Raw genomic sequence first — 19,695 nt, forward strand, 5'->3', positions numbered from 1 at the left:
TGCAACAAAATAAGCAAACGAAAACAACAACCAAACATTCAGGTTCAAATCTATTTCCATTAGATTCATCAATAAGACAGCCATATCTATTATTCGAGGGAATCTTTTCCTTTGCTTTTCCTTAACACTTTGATCAATTGGATCACAAAAAAAAAGAAGAAATAAATAAACATCATCAAAAAAACATAATAAAATATCCAGATGAAAATATATTATATTTATAAAAATGTATATATTTAACAAATATAAATATTTCTTATACTTCGCAGGCATCAATTGCTGGTACCAACCTAAACTATGTACAGCACGAGATAACTGTGAATGTTAATATTCAAGTTATAAGCATGTGTCTCACGTAAAGTCTTGTCTTGGGTCTGATAAAGTCAACATCCACCTTGACCATGTATTGGTACATTTGTCTTGGTGTACTCTCGGGGAATATGTCAACTTTTCCATTCTATATATTTGATTAACTATCTTCATATATTCCTCTTTTACCCATTTTAATGAAAGATGTGACTGTTGTTATTAAAATAAATAAATAAATAATAATAATAATAATACATTTCCAAGAGCCAAACACACACACACACACACACACACACACACACACACACACACACACACACACACACCACAGAGCTCTCTCTCCCATGTGGTGTGTTTTATCCCAGGCTGCTTGCAGGGAGAATTGTCTGTAACTGTGTGTAATCTTGGGGCCCACCCGTGTATGGCATCAGTTCGATGCGAGTGGCTGGTGAGATAGAGGAACACATGACGCTGTGGTTCTCTTCACTTCCTGTAACATTAGGCTCAACAGTAACAGCTACATGTGAAACAGAAAAACTGCCGACACTATTTCAGAAGAGTGAGAAAATGGATAACTTCTCAATCCCCTCATGAAGACTTTTCCCCGCTGAATGAGATAGGTAAGATCTATCATGGCTTTCTACTTATCAAGCTACATTTTGTCTTTGCATTATCTTGAACATTTTTCCTCCACAGCCTCGATCAACACTTGTCAGGGCCTAGTCTGTCTTTGATAATTCTGATACTGATACAAAATACACAACAATGCAACCACTGCAACATTACATTTATTATTACTACTACTAAAAGTATTACTATATAAGCTACTATTTCTACTGCTTCTACTACAACTTACCTGCATGGTTAATAAAGAAGATGCATTTCTGTACAACGCAGAGCATCCTAAATGTAAAAGATAATGTTAAGGCTTTGCACTTTGTTTTATTTTATGCATACTGCTCACATACTTTTAGAGCACAACCACCAGCTTTCTTTTTTTATCTTGTAATTTTGTAATAAATGTATTAAATCATGGTTAAAAGAGAAACAACATTGTTCTCACACCTAATACCCCTGTAGGCGCACCGGTATGTTGTATTTTGTGGATGTATTTGTGGTATTTATGTATATATTCTTTTCTCTTTTCTCTTTTTTAGCTTTTATTTATAAGCCAACTGTGGACAGGTGTTATACATTAACATTTTGTCACAAACACTAAACAGAGTGCTTCTGATCCTTCTTGTGCGAGAGATTAAAATGTGTTAATGTTTGAGTAATACAAATGTCACCAGGTTTTAGGGCATATTTTAAACAGTGCTTTCTTTGTATATGAAAAAAGAAAACTGAACTTCTAACTACAGATCATCTGTATATGTCTGAGCCTTCATTTTGCACCTGCAATACTGAAAACTCATATTTTTATTTTTAGCTATAACATTTCATACACATCAGTAAATTGCATGATTCCAAATCCAAATTGTTTACATGTTGGATATTTCTTCTCTTCTTGACATGTTTCCCTGTATTTGGGATCACGTTACAGCAGAAGTTCACACAGTCATCTTTAGTTAGATACTTTTACCGAATGATCCAGCGTTTCAGATTTTACAAAGTTGTTATAGAACATAAAAGTAGAACATTGAGTGTTTTTCATTTGAGATAAAGAAATAGAAAAATAAAAAATTCAACAACAAAAAAACTAATTCAACCGAAAGGTTGTTTTGGGGATATATACATGTTCCACTCCTGATTCTTTCCATTACAAAGATTTCATAAACAATGTCATGCCAGTCCTCTATAGATAAGGGGTGACATACTGTATATTTCATAATTGGAAATAGTTATGATTCATTTCCTGATGCATTGTCGTTGTAGGCTGGAGGCACTGTAACAGCCAGAGGACAGCCATGGACGCCCTGTCTGTCGGTGGAATACAGCTCTCCCCGGTGAAACACTTTGACCAGATATTGGACCGCAGAGCAGAGAAACGTGAACACCTGCGAGGACGTAACAACGTGACCTCATGTCGCAGCCCTACGAGAGACTTTGACACGAGATCGATAAAGAAGGAACTGAAGGAAAAGAGACATCTGGAATTCCTCAGGAGGAGATCAGTGAGCCCAGAGCCGTGTGCTTTAAGTACGGAAAACTATTCTTCCAGGAGAAAACCTTCACCAAACACATTTGCAATGAAACATTACTGTTCAATCAGCAAGTCAGAGGCATTGCACACACATATCCAAAATACTCCCACCACTAATGGGAGGCTTCCAATGATGATTTTAACACCAAACAGCAGCATAGCTGATGGTCCGAGCACCAGCAACTGGGTAAATATCCTTTGACGTTATTAGGAGTGTTATTTCACAAGATTCATGTTTCTAATTCTTCTTTAAGTTATCGGAAAGCATACCCTGATTTTATCTGAGTCGTCAGAGTCGTCGTTTTATGGTTTTGAATTTCTTGTTTATTTTTAAATATCGCCATTCATGTATTTTATCATTCATTTTGGTATTTTATTTGACTTTTTCCTCTGTGAAGCACTTTGTACTTTGTTTGATTAGTGCTCTTTAATTAAAGTGTATTACTATTATTATTATTATTATTATTATTATTATTATTATTATTATTATTATTATTATTATTATTATTATTATTATTATTATTATCTTTTCACGTCCACAGGGAATAACATCTTCTCTCACCTCATTTCCTCAGGCTTCATTATGGTCAGAACAGGTAACACTAGCGAGGCAAGAGAAAGGCCATGCAAGGAAGCAAGCATCTACCTCTCCACCAGCAATAAAGGAATCAAACCAGCACAGGACGAAAAGCACAGATAAAAGAGAGAACAGTGTTAACGGTAAGTCTTGCCTTAGTGGATAACATTTTGACCAGAGACTGTTAAATTATTTTTTGCACTAATAATGCTGGTTTTTTGTTTGTTAACTTTCTCTCACAGCTCAAAAGACAAGCATCAAAACATTCATCCAAACAGAAAAGATTCACCAAAGATTCCCCGTCCAAACTGAAAATATTCTCCAAAACAAAAGAATGCAAGAGACCAGTGTGCAGACTGAGCAAGTTTTATTTAAATCTCAAATGTAATATCAGAGGCAGCACTGATCAGTGATATATATTTATTTTCTTTCCAACATTTGACCTTTTTTTACAACACAAGAAACAAAAACGAACAATTAGACATCACAGAGTAAAACTAAATAAAACACATAAACTGCCGACTAACATAAAAAGTCTACGTATGCATGTATCAATGTTTTATATTCCTTTAACAATATATTTTCTTCTGTGCAGGTCTGGACTTGTCAGTGTCAAGGAGTCAGTAAGTTTCAAACTGTTGCTTTACTCTCTGGGGTTTTTAATATAAATTGCAAAAATAAGATTTAATAAAGTGTAATGCTTTTGATTTCTCTTGTCTCCCACATTGTAGGATCTTCAGAGGCTAACTGACTACTTGCAGGTAAACCAAACAATTTATTTCTCAAAATCAATCCTGTGCTGTTTTGTTTAGTTCTTGAAAGCGGGACTATGTCACTTTTGACAGATGAAATAACACATGTTCTGGCTACAGTGACAGTTAATAAGCAAAAGTTAGTTTTGCTTTAAATATGATCTGAAGCTATTGTATGGCCTGTTAGCTTATGGTGGCTAATGTTAGCAAATGTTTGCTACATGCTGCTGTGTAACTGACATAACTGAAATACATCTGACTTAATGACTCATCTGTATTTTATTTTTTATTTGAGTTTATCTGCGAAAAGGGACCATAAAATATAAAATGCCAGAATTAGCCAAAAGGCTATTTTCTTTACTTGTAGGCTAGTCGCTGGCCAAGATGTTACAAAAGGCTTCCTAAAATATATCAAAGCAAAAACAGGGCTTGCAGTTAAAAGATTTGAAAAGGACACACAGTTGTTAAAAGCAGAAGAAGCAGTAGTGACATCTATACATAGAACAACATTACAAACAAGCTGAAATAGATTGCTTTTGTAGTAAGCATGTAAGCACTATACTAAAATTGTCTGCCTTTTAATAAAGTTTGAGACTAAAATAGAAAAATATTACAGTTTTATTTTCACAGAGTGAAAACCTTATCAGAGGATGCTGACTGATGTAGTTACACTCCTTATTTGCATGTTGTTGTAGCTCTCTCTCTCTCTTCTGCTGTCTGTTTCCTGCCAGGAGGCCCTGTGGAGAGAGGAGGCCATGAAGAAGAAGCTGGCAGCCCTCCAGGAGAGCACGTCAAACCTCATGAACTCCTCAACCAAAATATGGACGGTAAGATTCTCCATCAGTACGCACAGGCTGTCATCACTCACACACGCAGTGTTTCACAGTTACAGTTTCCAAATACCAAACACAAATCTTTTGTTTTATAAGGTCGTGTTGTTTTGATCCCCTCCTTGATATTACACTGACACTGTCACAGTGGTGTATGACGGCTGCTACCTCAGGAAGGCCTATGCAGTCAGTGGTTTAGAGCTTCCTGCTTCCGCTCTATAGCCTATATAACTAAAAGCTGTCATTCTTATACAGGAAGGGCGTGACAGTCAGCAGCTATAATTTATATGTGCTATGCATCCTCATTAGCTCTCTTTTGGCTACTCTGGCTGTAATAAATCAAGGGGAAATATTGGTTTCCCTTCTTGTTGTTTAATTGTTTTTTTCATTTCAGTTTGAACAGCTGTAGATCTAGAAGTTGATTTACTTTAAATAATTTAAGTTTTTTCACGCTCACACAGGTATGTTATTGTCAAGCAACTTATATGTTATTTCTCCACACTAAAAAAGTGTAATGCTGCAGCACATGCAGACATTGTGATATTTCTTGAGACTCACTGATGCTGCAAGTTCCCTGTGTGCACCAGTGAGCACAGACAGTGAAACAAACATACTGTCACAGATTCTGGTAGATGAAGCATTCATTTTCCATCTGCAGGCGACAGCGTGACAGTAAGTCATTTCCTTTCTAACCCACACAGGCTCGCTGCAGTGAGGACCTGCTGAGAAACAAGATTAAGGCTCTGGAGGCGCAGCTGCAAGTCTGCCTGCAGGTAAGAACAGCAGCTGGCGGTAAAGAAGCAGTGTTTTTTAAATGTTTTTAATATTATTCCTATACAAAAACTCAAACATTCCTTCCTTAAAAAGCCAACCTGCTCGACTCTTACAATCTGTCATGCAGTGATAGTGCTACTCCACTCTAAGTGTTTGTTGGTTTAACTCAGCAATGCTGTGTCCTTGTAGAAGTTTCCCAAGGATGGAGTGAAGAAACTGGTGATACAGATGGAGAAGCAGAAACTGGTGTATGAGGAGAGGGCCCTGGTCGCCCTGCAGAAGGTCACACAGGAGAAAACTGAAGCGCTCAGCAAGGCTGAGACAATGCAGGTCAAATATCTAGCTTTTAACCAAAATAATAAACAACTACAACTTTTCTATTTGACTATGCTGAAAGACACATCGATGTCACTGACTTATGTGGGTTTTCATCTGATAGATGTTGCTGTTGACATATCAAAAAGTCAGGATTATTATTATTAATAATAATAATACATTTAATTTTTATAGCGCTTTTCTAGATACACAAAGACACTTAAGGTTTAATACATGTATCCTGAACATACTTTGAATTTCTTTCCGACAGGAAGCGTTAATGACAGTAAAGGCAGAGGCACTGAGGTGGCAGAGCCTTTGTGAGGAGCTGAAGCTGAGCTCTGGACAGCTCAGGGAGAACCAACACCACATTAGTGAACAGCTGCAACAGCTGCACAGCCAAGTGGAGGTACGGTAGACTGTGAGCATGTGGAAGGTCAGAAGTTTCAATGTAAATGGTTGTGAAAACACGTGTGTATCCTGTGCAGCTGTCCAGAGGCAGAGAGGCCGGGCTGCAGGAGGAGGTGGTGTCACTGAGTCAAGAGAAGAAGGAGCTGCAGTACAACTTTTGTCTGCTGGAAGAAGACAGCCAGATCTTAAGAGATGAAATCCAGCTTCTCAGAGGCAAGTCACAAGTCAAGTGTTTATACTGAGCACTCTTAAAAAGATACTGCAGAAGCAACAAGGATCATTTATTTAAACTGCTTTCTGTTTCCTAGATGGCAGCAATGAGAGCCAGGACTTGATGACGCAGGAGTGTGTGGCGTCTGAGGAAGCAGAGTCACGACTGGCGGCGAGGAGAGACTCTCAGGTGGAGGAGCAGCTCCGTCACACTCAGGAGAAACTCCGACTCAAAGAGAGAGAGGTAACGTGGAGATATCACAGTGTACTGTGGCACGTTCCCAAGCTTCACATTTTGATTCCAAACTGCCAGACAGGTGATAATTAAGATTATGAGTTTCACAAGCGTTGTGCAGAGACTAATATTTATATTTACCATAATGCATAAAAATAAAAGGTCATCAGGCCATTCAGAAAAATCAAACAAAGATTTCTGGCTAAAAAGAATCTTAAATACATGTATCTTGCAACCTAATTTGATTGTACATATGTGTGTGTGTGTGTGTGTGTGTGTGTGTGTGTGTGTGTGTGTGTGTGTGTGTGTGTGTGGGTGTGTGTGTGCGTGGGTGTTTAGTGCGAGGAGCTGCAGACAGACCTGCACGCCATGGAGCAGGAGTGTCAGTCCAGCCAGGCCCGGCTGTCGCAGTGCAGAGACGAGCTCCGGCAACTCAGCCACCGCCGCAGGAGACCGGTGAGCTGTGTCTGTGTGTGTGTGTGTGTGTGTGTGCGTGTGTGTGTGTGTGTGTGTGTGTGTGTTAGTATGTGTGTGTGTGTGTGTGTGTGTGTGTGTGTGTGTGTGTGTATGTGTGTGTGTGTGTGTGCGTGCGTGTGCGTGTGTGGGGGGGGGGGGGGCGCTCTCATTTGCCCTTACATCGTCAATGTCACATTTTCTGTACCATTTTATTTCTGCTGCAGTCCTGCATTGAAATGTGTTACTCAAGTGAAAAAACTAAAGCATCAGCATTAACTTGTACGACACAATTAAAAGCATTTCTGCCCATTTCAGAATAATATATTATACTGACTTATAATTATTGATGCATTAATGTGTTCCATCACTATTTATTTTTACTACATATACTGCTGGGTAGCTTGTGAATTTCAACAAGGGATCAGCAAAGTTTTATCTTATAATAATATATGATAGATCATTTGCTGATTATATTTTGTATTATTAATGTCAATCTTCAAAGTAACTAAAGATATCAAATAAATGTAGTGGAGTAAAAAGTACAATATTTGCCTCTGAATTGTAGTGAAGTAAATAAAGTAGCATACATTGGAAATCAATTATATAAATATAAGTACTCAAAATTGTACTTGCGTAACGTACTTGAGTAAATGCACTCAGTTACTGTCCACCACTGCATGTATATTAGTATATACGGTATATTCTATATATATATATTGTACCTTTCTTCTCTCTTTGTTTAGACGCAGTGTGGCTCCTTGTGGAAGGTGTGTGTGTTCTTCCTTCTTCTCCTCGCTGTGGCGGGGGTTGCCATGTTGTGGCTGTGGCATCCTCCTTTCAGGGAGCAAGTTGAAGACCTGTACTCAGACATAGAAACACGTATCGAAGACTATCTCATGGACATGGCCTCTCCTCAACACTCGAGCTGTTTTAGACCGATATGAAAATGTCACTGCTCAGGAACATTATTTTTTTGTAGTTTTTCTTGTTTTTGTTTTAAAATATGATTTTTTTTCTAGGATGTAGTTTGTTGATAATTTTGTATTTAATACAATTTTAGACTTGATACTCAAAGTGTGTGAAAGTGTTGTGCTGTGATGTGTCGGATGTTTGCACAAAGTTTAAATACAAGTGAACACTTCCAGTGGGAAAATGTTTGTTTCTAATGTTTGCAACAATGAAAACATGTTAAAATGACAAGTTGGTTGACATTACTGACATTTCAAGAAGCTGTTAGAAGAGTTATTACGACCAACACAATAGTCAGGAGTAGGACAATAGGAAGTATCCTTTGTACTGTAAACGTCTTGAGTTGAACAAACTCCCTTGAATTATTAAAAAGCTATTAAAATAATTAAGACAATTATTTCCACTGTAGCTCTCAATAAAAGAAAGAAGGGAGAGTAAGCACTCAACACAAGAGCAGGTAGAGTTTTACATTAGAACAAATAAAGAAATATGGACATAACAAATGCTAATGCTTGTGGAGTTTTCTTTAAACACTTTTCTAATCTTGGCGAGTTAAATGTGTCTCTGGTTACAGTCTTGTGTTCATGAGGCTTCGATAAGTTTAATACAACATGTGTGAGATCTCCGAAGTAAAGACCTTGAAAGTTTCTTGGTTGGATCCTCATCCAGATGTCATTTGCTGTCTCAACTTTACAATGATTTCACTGACCAACATCTATTCCCAACATTTCCACATCATTATATTGTAAATAATAAAGTGAAGTGTGATCAAATGAAACTAACTACCTGAGCCACAGAGCAATATTTCTATGAGACAGGGTTGCTGTCAGACCTGCTTCAACTACTTTGTATAAGTAACAAGAAATACTTTACTTTTGTGCAGTGTTGGAAGACACATTCACATCCTAAAGTAGCAATACTGCAGTACACAGTGAAAAAACTAATTTACAGTAAAAGTAAAGTTCTGCGATTAAAATGTTAATTAGGTACGAGTATTATCAGCAACAATGTAAAAGTATTCATTAATCAGCAAACCCGTCAGAGTTAGGTTTAATTAATGTACACATGCAGCATTTTAATAAAACTGGTTAAGTCGGAACACATTTGAACTATACAGTATACACATATTTATATACAGTATATCTGTACAATAAGTGCAGTAAAAAGTACAATATTTCCTCTGAAATGTACTAGAGCGGAAGTAGAAAAGTAGCAGAAAAGTACATCAACATTGTACTTAAGTACAGTACTTAAATAAATGTACTTCATTACACTAAATGTATAAAAAGGTTTCTGTTATCGCATTACAACAAGATACGGATTTATATTGACATGTCATGAGCCGAGCAACTACAGAAGGAGAATTGTAATATATATATGTAATTTGTATTGTTAATTATTTTACTAATTATGTACTAGATCATGAAGTTCATGACAGAAAACACATTTTGTCTACAAACATAATACAAAGCAAAGAAATACAAATGTGGTAGTCTTAAATAAAAATGAGTGTCACTGCAAAGTTCAGAGGAGAACCATCCCCGTCACAGTGGAAAACGCAACATTAATTGTCTCACCAATGGTGGTGATTACCAGCTGCTCGTGTCAATGAAAGAATAATATGTTGTAAGTTCTACACAAATGTTCATGAAACTGACAGACATGACACATGGCAGCATCTATTGTCTGATTACACTCAAACTCAGAGACAAAACACACAATTGTTCATTGTATTCAGTGGTTTCAACAGTTCCAGATAAAGCTCCATTCTCGTCAGGGACTGACGCAGCACATCCACATCTTTCACCCACGTTTACCTGCATGTTCCCCAAATACACCGCAGCTCATTGAAGAGATGGATCTTTGCTGGGCTGAGGTCAATCTCCCGGAGGGACCGGCACTGAAGGTAAGAGGAGGCGAAGTAAGTGCAGAAGAGGTTTTTGTGACATATTTCACAACAGGACGTGGAGGATCTTGCCAAACTCTCTGTTACTTACAGCGTGATAACCCTCTGCAAGATGAGGACTGCAGGTCTGCTGTTGGTTGTGGGGTTGTGTGTGTTGAACGTCACATCTTCCCTGAAAATCTGCGCGTTCAATGTTCAGAGCTTCGGTGAATCAAAGGCAAACAACAAGAAGGTTATGGGGATCCTACTAAAGGTATTTTACTGTGTGTGTACAACGAGAGCAACATCAACACTAAAGTAGACAACTGATCTTTTTTCTTTTGCTCCCAAGATTCTCTCTCGGTGTGACTTGTGTCTTGTTCAGGAGGTCCGAGACGCCAAAGGATCAGCGATACAAGCTTTGGTTAAGGATCTTAACAGGTGCCAGTTTTCTTTGATTCAAAATCTGCTCATTTAAAGGATCTGGTGAAGGCTCTGTCACAACTTTAAAACATATCTTATTTATGTTGTCAGCAGATTTGACAAATCCAACTCATACTCCTATGTGGAAAGTGAAAGGCTGGGGAGGAAGACCTACAAGGAGCAGTATGTCTACATTTACAGGTAACCCATAATCAAGCATGACCTGTTGCTGTTAATGGTCAGTTCAACATCCTTAATGTCGTCTTTTTCCTCTCTCATCTTCTGCAGGAACAATGTGCTGACGGTCAAAGAGCATTATCAGTATCCTAAACTAGAAGGAGATGGGACCAACGAGACAGAAGTTTTCTCCAGAGAGCCTTTCATCGTTCGCTTTCACTCCCCAACGACATGTACGGTGAATCATCTTTGGAATTATACAAGAACAGAAATGAGCCACATTAGTCTGCCAGTTATCCGTGGACAGATTTACAAAGATAGACTTCCAATAGATGTCTACATTCGTATATTGCACAAAGCCGTGTAGATCTATCTTAAGAACTGATTTGACATGAATTCTAGGTCAATTAGTTCATAGGTCAGCCGAGTTCAGGCAGCCATAAAACAGACTGGGTTCATCCTCAACCTTAGAGGTAACAATGACAGTTGAAACTAGAAGGGCACTTGAGAGGACAGACCTCTGAAGGCTGATTCAATAAGAAAAAAGTATGCGTTGATCCGCCCTGTGATTCAGATCCGCTGAAATATTTACTGGCTCTGCTACAGCCTTCCACCAAGTTTTCCACTTTCTTTTTCATAATCCTGCTGACAGACAGTCAAACAAACCAACAAACCGAACAGTTAACGAAACCTCCTTGGCAAAAGTAATAACTGGATTTGGAGGACTGAAAGAGACGCCTGCACTTACACAGACAAACCTGGATAATATCATAATTATGTATACGGGGATATCAGTTGTCAGGTTTCTCTATGTCCCATGTGAACGCCGTAACTCGAATGAAAGACTTAAGTCTGCATGTAAACACATTTATTGAAGATGCTTTTTAATTGTTTTTGTTTTGTTTTGCTGTTTTGCAGTGGTGAAGGATTTTGTCCTGATTGGGCAGCACACCTGTCCCAGAAAGGCCATGAAGGAGATTAATGAACTGTACACTGTCTTCAAAGGAATTTCCAAGAAGTGGAAGACTGAGGTTAAACCACAACATCATTGTTCACTTATTTTGGTCTTGTTTTGGTTTTTTTTGCTTCATATGGTTTCTCTCTTCCACATATGTCAATCTGTTGAACTTCCCTTTTTTGCTTCCTTTCATTCACCTAGAATGTGATGATCTTAGGGGACCTCAACGCCGCCTGCAGCTACGTCACCATCAAGGGCTGGAGAGCTGTGCGCTTGAGGATTGACCCCAAATTTCGCTGGCTAATCGGAGATGAGCAAGACACTACTGTCCGTGAGAAGACACACTGTGCCTACGACAGGTCAGTTACATAAACTACATAAAGTCCCTGAAGTAGTACTCAACAATTACTTTTCATGTATACTCTCTATTTTGATATTTAAGATTGTTTTAAGGTCTTTCTGCTGCAGGGTGATGTTTGTTTTTACATTTCCAAACAGGATCATTGTCCATGGACGTGAGATTATTTCCGGTATAGTGCCAGATTCAGCTCAGCCGTTCAACTTTAAAGAGACTTTCCACCTCACAGAGGAGGAGGTAAACCTGTGAATACATATACCTTTCTTTAGTTCGGTTATAAACCCAAAATAAACATTAATGATGTTCTTCTTATGGCACTTTTAGGCTCTTGAGGTGAGTGATCATTTTCCTGTAGAAGTTGACCTGAAGCCCAACCACCGCTACCTCCTCCGCAATGAGCTGTAGGACAACCTTCAACAAACCCGGACGTCTTGATTTTAACTGTAGTTTTACTTGATTTTAGTTGTAAAATAAATTAAAATCCTAACAAATGATTCACTGATTAAAATTGTTATTTTTTTAATGACTCAAAACTCTTCATCAAAGTGGCGCTGCACTCCTCTCAGTTATATGAGACGCCAATAAACGTGAGCTGTTTCAGCATGAAGGAACTGCATGTTCGACTGCTGGAGTTTATATCCTGCATCTGAAACCAAAACCACATCAAAGCTGACATGAGCTCATAAAAAGTAAGGTAACTTTTGTGAATTCACTTTTAAAGGAGACTTTTTGATTATCTTCAGTTTTACGGTAAGCCTTACATGATGTAGACATTTGTAGTTATATGTTTAATCTTAAATGTATTAGTTTTAATGTGTATTTTATGCTCTGGCTGTTTGACAGGAAGCGACTTGCGACAACAAAAGAGAGTTACTTCGCGCTCTCTTCCTTTCTGAGGAGAGATCATCTGTGGCAATGCAGTAATGTTTGTCTTGATATAACTCGTACTATTGTTTTCCTTATTTGAAAAGATGGAAAAAAGTTTTGCTGATCTACTTAGTGATGCTTTTTCAGGTAAGAAATATGTCTCGTGGTATTCAGTACTTCTTTTTTATTTTTTTCCTATTTACTTAGTATATAATTTTCAAATTATGTTGTTGTTACAGAAACAGCTGTTCCCTCATTCCCTGATGGAGATTTGGACTTTGAGAATATAAGTTTTGATGAAAGATTTGAGGACGACAAAACAGACATCTCTCACGAAAATGTACTTGCAAAGGAAGACGAAGCTCTACAACAGGAAGCAACCGGTCAAACTGCATTTTTGTCTTGTGTGGAAACTAAAGATGTACACATGGCTGAACATGTTGATGAAAAGCAGTTTGATGATAAACAGTTTGAGGAGGATTTTGAAGGTGTAGGGGTTAAGAGCAGGTCCAAAACACCGGAGGAGGATTACACAAGCTCAGAGTCTGAACAGGAAGGCTCTGCCTCTGGAGAAGATGAAGAGGGTGAGGAAGAGGACACGGGAACAGGAGAGAAAACAGGGGATTTGTTAAGGCCGGTTCGCTGCGGCGACGAGTTTTGCGATGGTAATAAAGAGGACAGGGTCTTTGCTGAGGGACAACCTCTTACCCCTGAGGCAGCTGAAAACCCTCAAGTTAGAAATGAGGAGCAAGGTGAGAGTGAGAGTGATGAGGAGGTGTCCTATTTTAAGAGAGTCCCTGAACATGGCAGTGAGATGATGATAGGAGGTGACGGGATTGAAGAGGATGAGCAAGTGAGGAGTGAAGAAAAGGAAGAGGACTCGTGTGAGGGCATGAAAATCGAACACAAAGAAGATGTTCTGTGCAAAGATGACCCAGCGAAAGCCAGTTTGGAGTTTCCAGAAATATCAGAGCAAAATCTGCAGGATCTTATTGCTGAAGTTGATCGTGAGGAATGCAGAGAGAAAGTGAAGGATTTCTCAGGGGAGGAGCACCAAGATGCAGGTGAGAGCTTTGCAGATTATCCCTCAGACTTTTCTTCATGTGAATACGTAGAAGATAGAGGGAAAAGTCAAGAGAGTGATAACCCGTCGAACGCCTGGGCCTGTGCATCCGACAGCGGTTCAATTTCAAAGCCGAACACCTGCCTGGAAAGAGATGTGGTGGATGTAACATGCATAGGAAAAGCTGAGGACACTGATGAGGAAGAGTATGGGTATCTGTACAGCAGAGATTTAAAGGACGGCGACTTCAGGAGGCTGTACATGTTAACTGGAGAACAAGAGGCAGAGGAGATTGTGTTGGGCGATGCAGCTGTAGCAGAGGTTGATGATGAAGATGAGACAAGTGAGAGTGATTCCTACACCTCCAGTGATGATGAGGTCCAAGAAAAGAGGAGCGATGAGGAACTCTTTGACAGTTGGCGTCTCCGAGATCTTGAAAGCAACAAGCAGCTGTGGGAGAATCGCGGTGGGAGCAGTGAAGCGTTTTCTGATGATTACTATCGAGGGGATTCAGCAGATTTCAACATAATTCGGAACCTAGACATGTTAACAACTCATCTGTCTGAAGACCTGTTAACCACAGAGGATACAAACAAAGCGGAAACACCACTGTCAGATGAAACTCAGCATCCTGCAGAAGAAGACGTCAACAGCTACTCAGTGGTACAAAGAGGGGATGAAAAAACAACAAGCCACTCTAATCAGGGATTCCTGGATGACAGCTTCTTCTTCAACACTGTACCCGAAGCCTCTGGGATCACCGAGCTGGGACAGTGGGGAGAGTATGAAGAGTACGAAGAGGAGAGGAACTGGGAACAAGAGCAAGAGAGAATTAAGGCTTTTAACAAGTTTTATGATGACAGCGACGGAGAGAATAGAAGAGAAGGCGAGTGAAGCTGATGAAATGCGTAATCTTTATAGATGGAAAAACATTTTCAAACAATTAATCAGTTTCCATTTGTGCATTATTACAGAGAGGCAGATAAAAGTTCAGTTTTGTGCAGATCCCTTGTCTCAAGTCATTCACTATGAAACTGACAGGTGAGCAGAATCCCTTTTATGTATTAAACTTTCTTTTTCTTGAACAATGACAACAACCTGAGCTGCCAGAGACCCAAACAAAAAACAAGTGTGTCTGCTTCCTCGTCTCTCAGCAGTGAGAGAGATTCACACAGCAGCTCCACAGAAGGGGAGGAAGACCTGAGCTCAGCAGATTCATCTGAGGTGTGCCTGCAGACACATGTGAGCGCACACAAAACTAGAGCTGCAACAATTAGTCGACTAATCGATTAGTGGATCAACAGAAAAAATAACAGTCAGCTTTTTTGATAATCAATTAATAGTTAAAGTGATTTTTTATGCAAAAATGGCAGAAGATGTTGTTTTCAGCATCTCAAATTTGTGATTTTCTGCTTTTCTCTGTTTTATATCATATTAAACTGAATGTCTTTGAGTTTGGGACAGACAAAACAAGACACTGAAGGCATCACCTTTGAGAAACTGTAATGGACATTTTTCACTATATTGTGGCATTTTATAGACCAAACGAATAATCGATTAACCTAGAAAATAATCATCAGATTAATCAATAATGAAAATAATTGTTAGTTGAAAACAAATAGGCTGCACACGAACACATATGCTAGATGTTTTAACCGCTTTGTCTTTGTCCAGGAATTGAGGGAGCCTGACGACAGTACGGAAATGACACCGGCCTGTGATCCCCCGAACGCCGAACTACCAGAGAATGTGCCAGACAACAGCAACACACATATTTGTACCAGGAAAGACAAAGTATGTACTCACTGGCCTTTTCTGAACATTCACTTTGTTCCTGAATTGTTTGGTTACTTTTACCTCTCTGTCCTGTCCTTTGTTCCCGCAGTGTTTCAACATGCTGAAGCTGACTCTGAAGATGGGTCTGGTGATACTGACGGGACTGCTGATGTTCTGGTTTGCCTCAGACCAAGCGGGCTGGTTCAGCCACGTGTCGTTCTTCTAGGTCAAAACATAAGTTTTGGTCCTTAAAATTAGTTCACATGCTTACAAATGACCAAAAATGACATTAAAAATATTGTCTTGTAAAAATGCAATGTAAAGTGATGAACTTGTGTAATGGAAAATGTCATATGTCTATGTTAAATTCTTATTGTTTAATACTTGGTTCAATGAACTTCTGTCTTTCCCAGCATATCTCTGTAACTTTATTTTATTCCCACCCTTTCTTCTTGTGTCTATCCCAAATGGGTGAATCTTCTCCCCCTCCCCTCTCTTCTCTTTACTCACGGTTTTATTGTGTCTTCCTAACACCTGCAACTGTGCGAACTCTCCACACACACCCCTTCTCTTCCTCACCCAGACTACTTGCACTCTGTGTGATTGATGAACCTATTTGCAAATAATAAATACTCCAAAGACAAGCTTATTTCTCAAGAATCTTCATTTCAGTATTAAAGACTTCACTGGTAATTTGTATTAAATTAATTGATTAAAACTTTCCACCACACTTGTGTAACATGCCAGTTTCTGCTTAATAAAGATCTATCTTTGCTTACAATGATGCTTTAGAATCATAGGCCCGATTCTAAAGCATCTAATTGCGATGTGGTGGACAATAACTAAGTACATTTACTCTCAGGTACTTACCTTAAGTACAGTTTTGAGATTATGTTACTACTTGAGTAGTTTTTTGCTTCTTCTCTTTATCATCACAGCGTTTTTGACAAAGTATCTGAAAATTATACTAACTAATAACTTAAATATTTTACATACACATTTAAACTTAAATATAACTAATAAATAAAAGTAAATAAACAAATATTAAATAGGCATTAATATAATATGCCAGCTGGTGGCGCTGCTTCATTTATGTAAAGAAACCACAGTAGAAATAAGAAACCATAAAAGAAGAACGTGTCAAACGGAAATGGAAATAAAGTAACGTTTGACGGAAGCCGCGAATGTTTTCAACACTTGGGTCTACCAAGGAGGGCGGGGTTTACTCTAGCCGTGCTTCCAAACTCCCGTTCGACTACCGCCCATACCGCCTGCGTAACAAAACGAGCGCCTTCCTAGTCACTATCGGTGGGAGGAGTTATGGTTGTTGATCTGTTTTTGGCAACCGAAGCAAGAAGACATAAAAATAACACAACATAGAAATCTAAACGAATAAACCAAGTCACAAAAATGTCTTCGCTAAGAAGCAGATCCGCGCAGGACATTAGCAACCTGCTGGATGAGTACGGGATACATCACGGGCCTGTGGTCGGTGAGTGCCTCACGTCTAACGTTTACTTTGTGCCCGTTTTTGAATCAACGTTAACTCCACAGGCCTCCCGCTTTCTGTGTAAAGTTACTAACTGCACTCCTGTAGTACTGGTTCAATCTCCCTGGTTATCTGCGGACTCTTGTACATTATGTCTCAGATGACTTTGTTTGTACTCAGACAGCACCAGAAGTCTCTATGAGAGGAAGCTGAAAGAGGCCATGGCGAAGGGGAAGAAAGCAAAACTATCCCCTGACAAGACCTACTACAGAGAAGAGGGTAACTTTAACTGTCATCTGTACTTTAATCTTACACTGAGCAGTAGTGAATACTAAATCTTAACTTTGAAACATCTGCAATAAGTCCACCAGTGTGCCAGACCTCTAATTATATATCTTGATATGTGCCGGTACAAGTGGTTTATTTGTATTTCTTTATTTAACCAAAGAACATTGTCCCAGTCTTAAATAAGGTCAAAATGGAAGCAACCTCAGTCAAGATATTGTTTAGCCTTATGTTTGTGTTTTCCTTTCAGAGGAGGAAGTCACCTATGAATACAGGACAGCTGTAAGTATCTCTGTCCACGTTTGTTAGATTGTTTTTTTTCCAATTACATTTTTACAAAAATTGTATTAACAGTGGGGAAAATCAACCAGTCAATCTAAAAACGTGTCATTATTATTAACCCTGAAATTAGATATTGTTGTATCTCTATCATTGTTAAAGGTCTTTTAAGTTCACTGTTGCTGTGGACCCCTAACTTTGCAGTTTGAGTGGCAAGTTGTTAGAAAAATATTTCTAATAACACCACGAAGTCAGGATCCAGTTCAAATAAAAGGGTTTAATCTATATTCCTGCAAGAAGAAGCCAAGTTTTTATTCCATACAATGGATGATCAAAACGTGTACAGGTTTGTAAAGTCTGCTCTCCCATCCTCAGTATTTATACCCATTCTAAAGACAGGAAGCCACGAAGAGCTTCCAGGTCAGTCTTCCTTTGTTCTACAACATGGGGGTTTACAGTAAACACAGATGTACTGATCAACTCATCAATCAAAAATGCTGCAAAAAGTTATTTGTTGAAGAAGAAAAAAGGCTTGATGTTTTTAGATGGTTAAGAAAAGTACATCCATAAAATGTATTATTATTATTATTAACATTTTAGTTGTTTAAGAGAGGGAAAAAGATAGTACTGGATTTGTTTCGGTATCAGCAGATACTCAAGGTTGCAGTATCTGACAAGAAAAATGTATTTCTATAGCCCAAAATCACATGTTTGTCTATGAAGTAGGACTTAATGCTTATTGTGTTTCTAACCAGATTGAGGACGGGCATCCCATCGAAGGCCCAGAGATACAAATATAAATTAAATGCAAGGTTAATTAAATGCAGCGACAGTTAAAATTGTGGGCATATAGGTAATATGCATTGTTTATATCAACACTGTTGTAAAACTACTTATTATCACTTCTTCCAATTTTGCAGGCCAGGAGTGACGCTGCAGGTGACAGGTCAGCTCATATTTTCAGCTTCAAACATTCATCAACTTTCTTCTTTTTCAGTGAATCAAATTAGCAAATACAAATGAGTCTGACTTCGTAATTCCTTTTTTTCTTGTCCATCTAGAGGGTCTTACATGAGGGCAAACCCAGAGTGGAATGAGAGGGAATATGAACATGAGTAAGTTATAATCATATAAATCTTTGCAGTGGTTGTTCAGTCTTAGTTGGTGATGAGTATACACATATTCATTGTTTTATGTCGATCTTTACAGGACCTACTCAAGCTACTCGACGCCGAAGCCTGAGTACAGAGGACGGGATTCTGTTGATGAGTAAGTGTATTTATACAAAGTAATATAGTGTCATCAGATGTTATCAGTCTATTGAAGTAAAATGTTGACTTTACTTCAGTATGTTTAGCACCTCCTTACTTAATTATTTCTATTTCATGCTTCTACTCCATTACTGTGCAGAGGGAAATATTTAATTCTTTACTCCACTGCATTTATTAGACAGCAAGTTACTGGGTATGTTAAAGATTATGATTTTACATACAAAACAGTACCTATTTTTTATATTGCTGAATTGCTACTTTTAATTAAGTAAAAGGATCTGAATACTTCCTCCATCACTGATTGTTTAGTATATAAAATATCAGAAAATTGTATTAAAAAGAAAAAATCCCAGCTCGAATGTCTTGGGCCAAGGTGACAACTTCTTATTTTAAACAAGTAATTCATTTAAGTGTTGCCGTCCAAAGTTCTGTGAATATGACATTGATCGGTCCAGAGGAGGCAGCACCGCAATTATGTTCAATTATGATTTGAGGTTACATGATTCATTTAATTCCCTTTCAGGCCCCACATGTACGACACGCCATCCACTTACAGAAATTCCTATTTGAAATCAACACCCATGCAATCTCAAGACGCTCCGAAGGCACCGCAGTCGTCTCGCCTCATCCCGCTCTGGATTCAGTTTGTGTTCTTCATGGCCGTGGCAGTCTTCCTCTACATCGTTTTTTCCAGTATGGAGACAAATGAAGTCATCAAAGGAATAGAATGATTTTTTATTTTTTTTACTCGTACTCAGTTTATTGGGATATTTTACTTGATTGTGCATTTTAAAATGAAATTGGGCTTTATGCAATATTTGTATGCTTTCTAATTGCAGTTTATTTGCTTGCCCATGTTTGACCCAGCTTCACTGCACAACCA

The 19,695-nt window shown here is 38.5% G+C and overlaps 3 protein-coding genes across 7 annotated transcripts; all 3 read left to right on the plus strand.

The window, feature by feature from the left end:
- Positions 1–745: 745 nt before the first annotated feature.
- traf3ip3 (TRAF3 interacting protein 3) lies at positions 746–8,486 on the plus strand. Of its 2 annotated transcripts, none has more exons than XM_029436383.1 (14): positions 746–929; positions 2,185–2,639; positions 2,995–3,172; positions 3,272–3,389; positions 3,625–3,652; positions 3,761–3,790; positions 4,513–4,608; positions 5,313–5,384; positions 5,575–5,715; positions 5,972–6,109; positions 6,189–6,324; positions 6,420–6,565; positions 6,896–7,012; positions 7,756–8,486. In XM_029436383.1, the coding sequence occupies exons 2-14, from the start codon at positions 2,217–2,219 to the stop codon at positions 7,954–7,956; spliced, it is 1,824 nt and encodes a 607-aa protein (XP_029292243.1). In that variant the 5' UTR covers positions 746–929; positions 2,185–2,216; the 3' UTR covers positions 7,957–8,486. The 2 variants fall into 2 exon arrangements, with proteins under 2 accessions (XP_029292243.1, XP_029292244.1); XM_029436384.1 differs by having other exon boundaries at positions 747–929; positions 3,028–3,172.
- A 1,498-nt stretch (positions 8,487–9,984) lies between these two features.
- dnase1l1l (deoxyribonuclease I-like 1-like) lies at positions 9,985–12,210 on the plus strand. Its single transcript, XM_029434927.1, has 8 exons — positions 9,985–10,140; positions 10,219–10,307; positions 10,404–10,490; positions 10,578–10,699; positions 11,385–11,497; positions 11,626–11,783; positions 11,923–12,019; positions 12,107–12,210. The coding sequence occupies exons 1-8, from the start codon at positions 10,000–10,002 to the stop codon at positions 12,185–12,187; spliced, it is 888 nt and encodes a 295-aa protein (XP_029290787.1). The 5' UTR covers positions 9,985–9,999; the 3' UTR covers positions 12,188–12,210.
- A 219-nt stretch (positions 12,211–12,429) lies between these two features.
- LOC115010404 (midasin) lies at positions 12,430–16,132 on the plus strand. 4 transcript variants are annotated; one of them, XM_029434926.1, is made up of 7 exons: positions 12,430–12,532; positions 12,626–12,796; positions 12,889–14,598; positions 14,687–14,753; positions 14,867–14,954; positions 15,387–15,506; positions 15,598–16,132. In XM_029434926.1, the coding sequence occupies exons 2-7, from the start codon at positions 12,754–12,756 to the stop codon at positions 15,712–15,714; spliced, it is 2,145 nt and encodes a 714-aa protein (XP_029290786.1). In that variant the 5' UTR covers positions 12,430–12,532; positions 12,626–12,753; the 3' UTR covers positions 15,715–16,132. The 4 variants fall into 4 exon arrangements, with proteins under 4 accessions (XP_029290786.1, XP_029290783.1, XP_029290785.1 ...); XM_029434923.1 differs by having other exon boundaries at positions 15,387–16,132; XM_029434925.1 differs by having other exon boundaries at positions 14,867–14,936; positions 15,387–16,132.
- Positions 16,133–19,695: the final 3,563 nt, after the last annotated feature.

The sequence above is a fragment of the Cottoperca gobio genome, chromosome 7 (genome assembly GCF_900634415.1).
Source record: "Cottoperca gobio chromosome 7, fCotGob3.1, whole genome shotgun sequence".
NCBI classification, from domain to species: domain Eukaryota; kingdom Metazoa; phylum Chordata; class Actinopteri; order Perciformes; family Bovichtidae; genus Cottoperca; species Cottoperca gobio.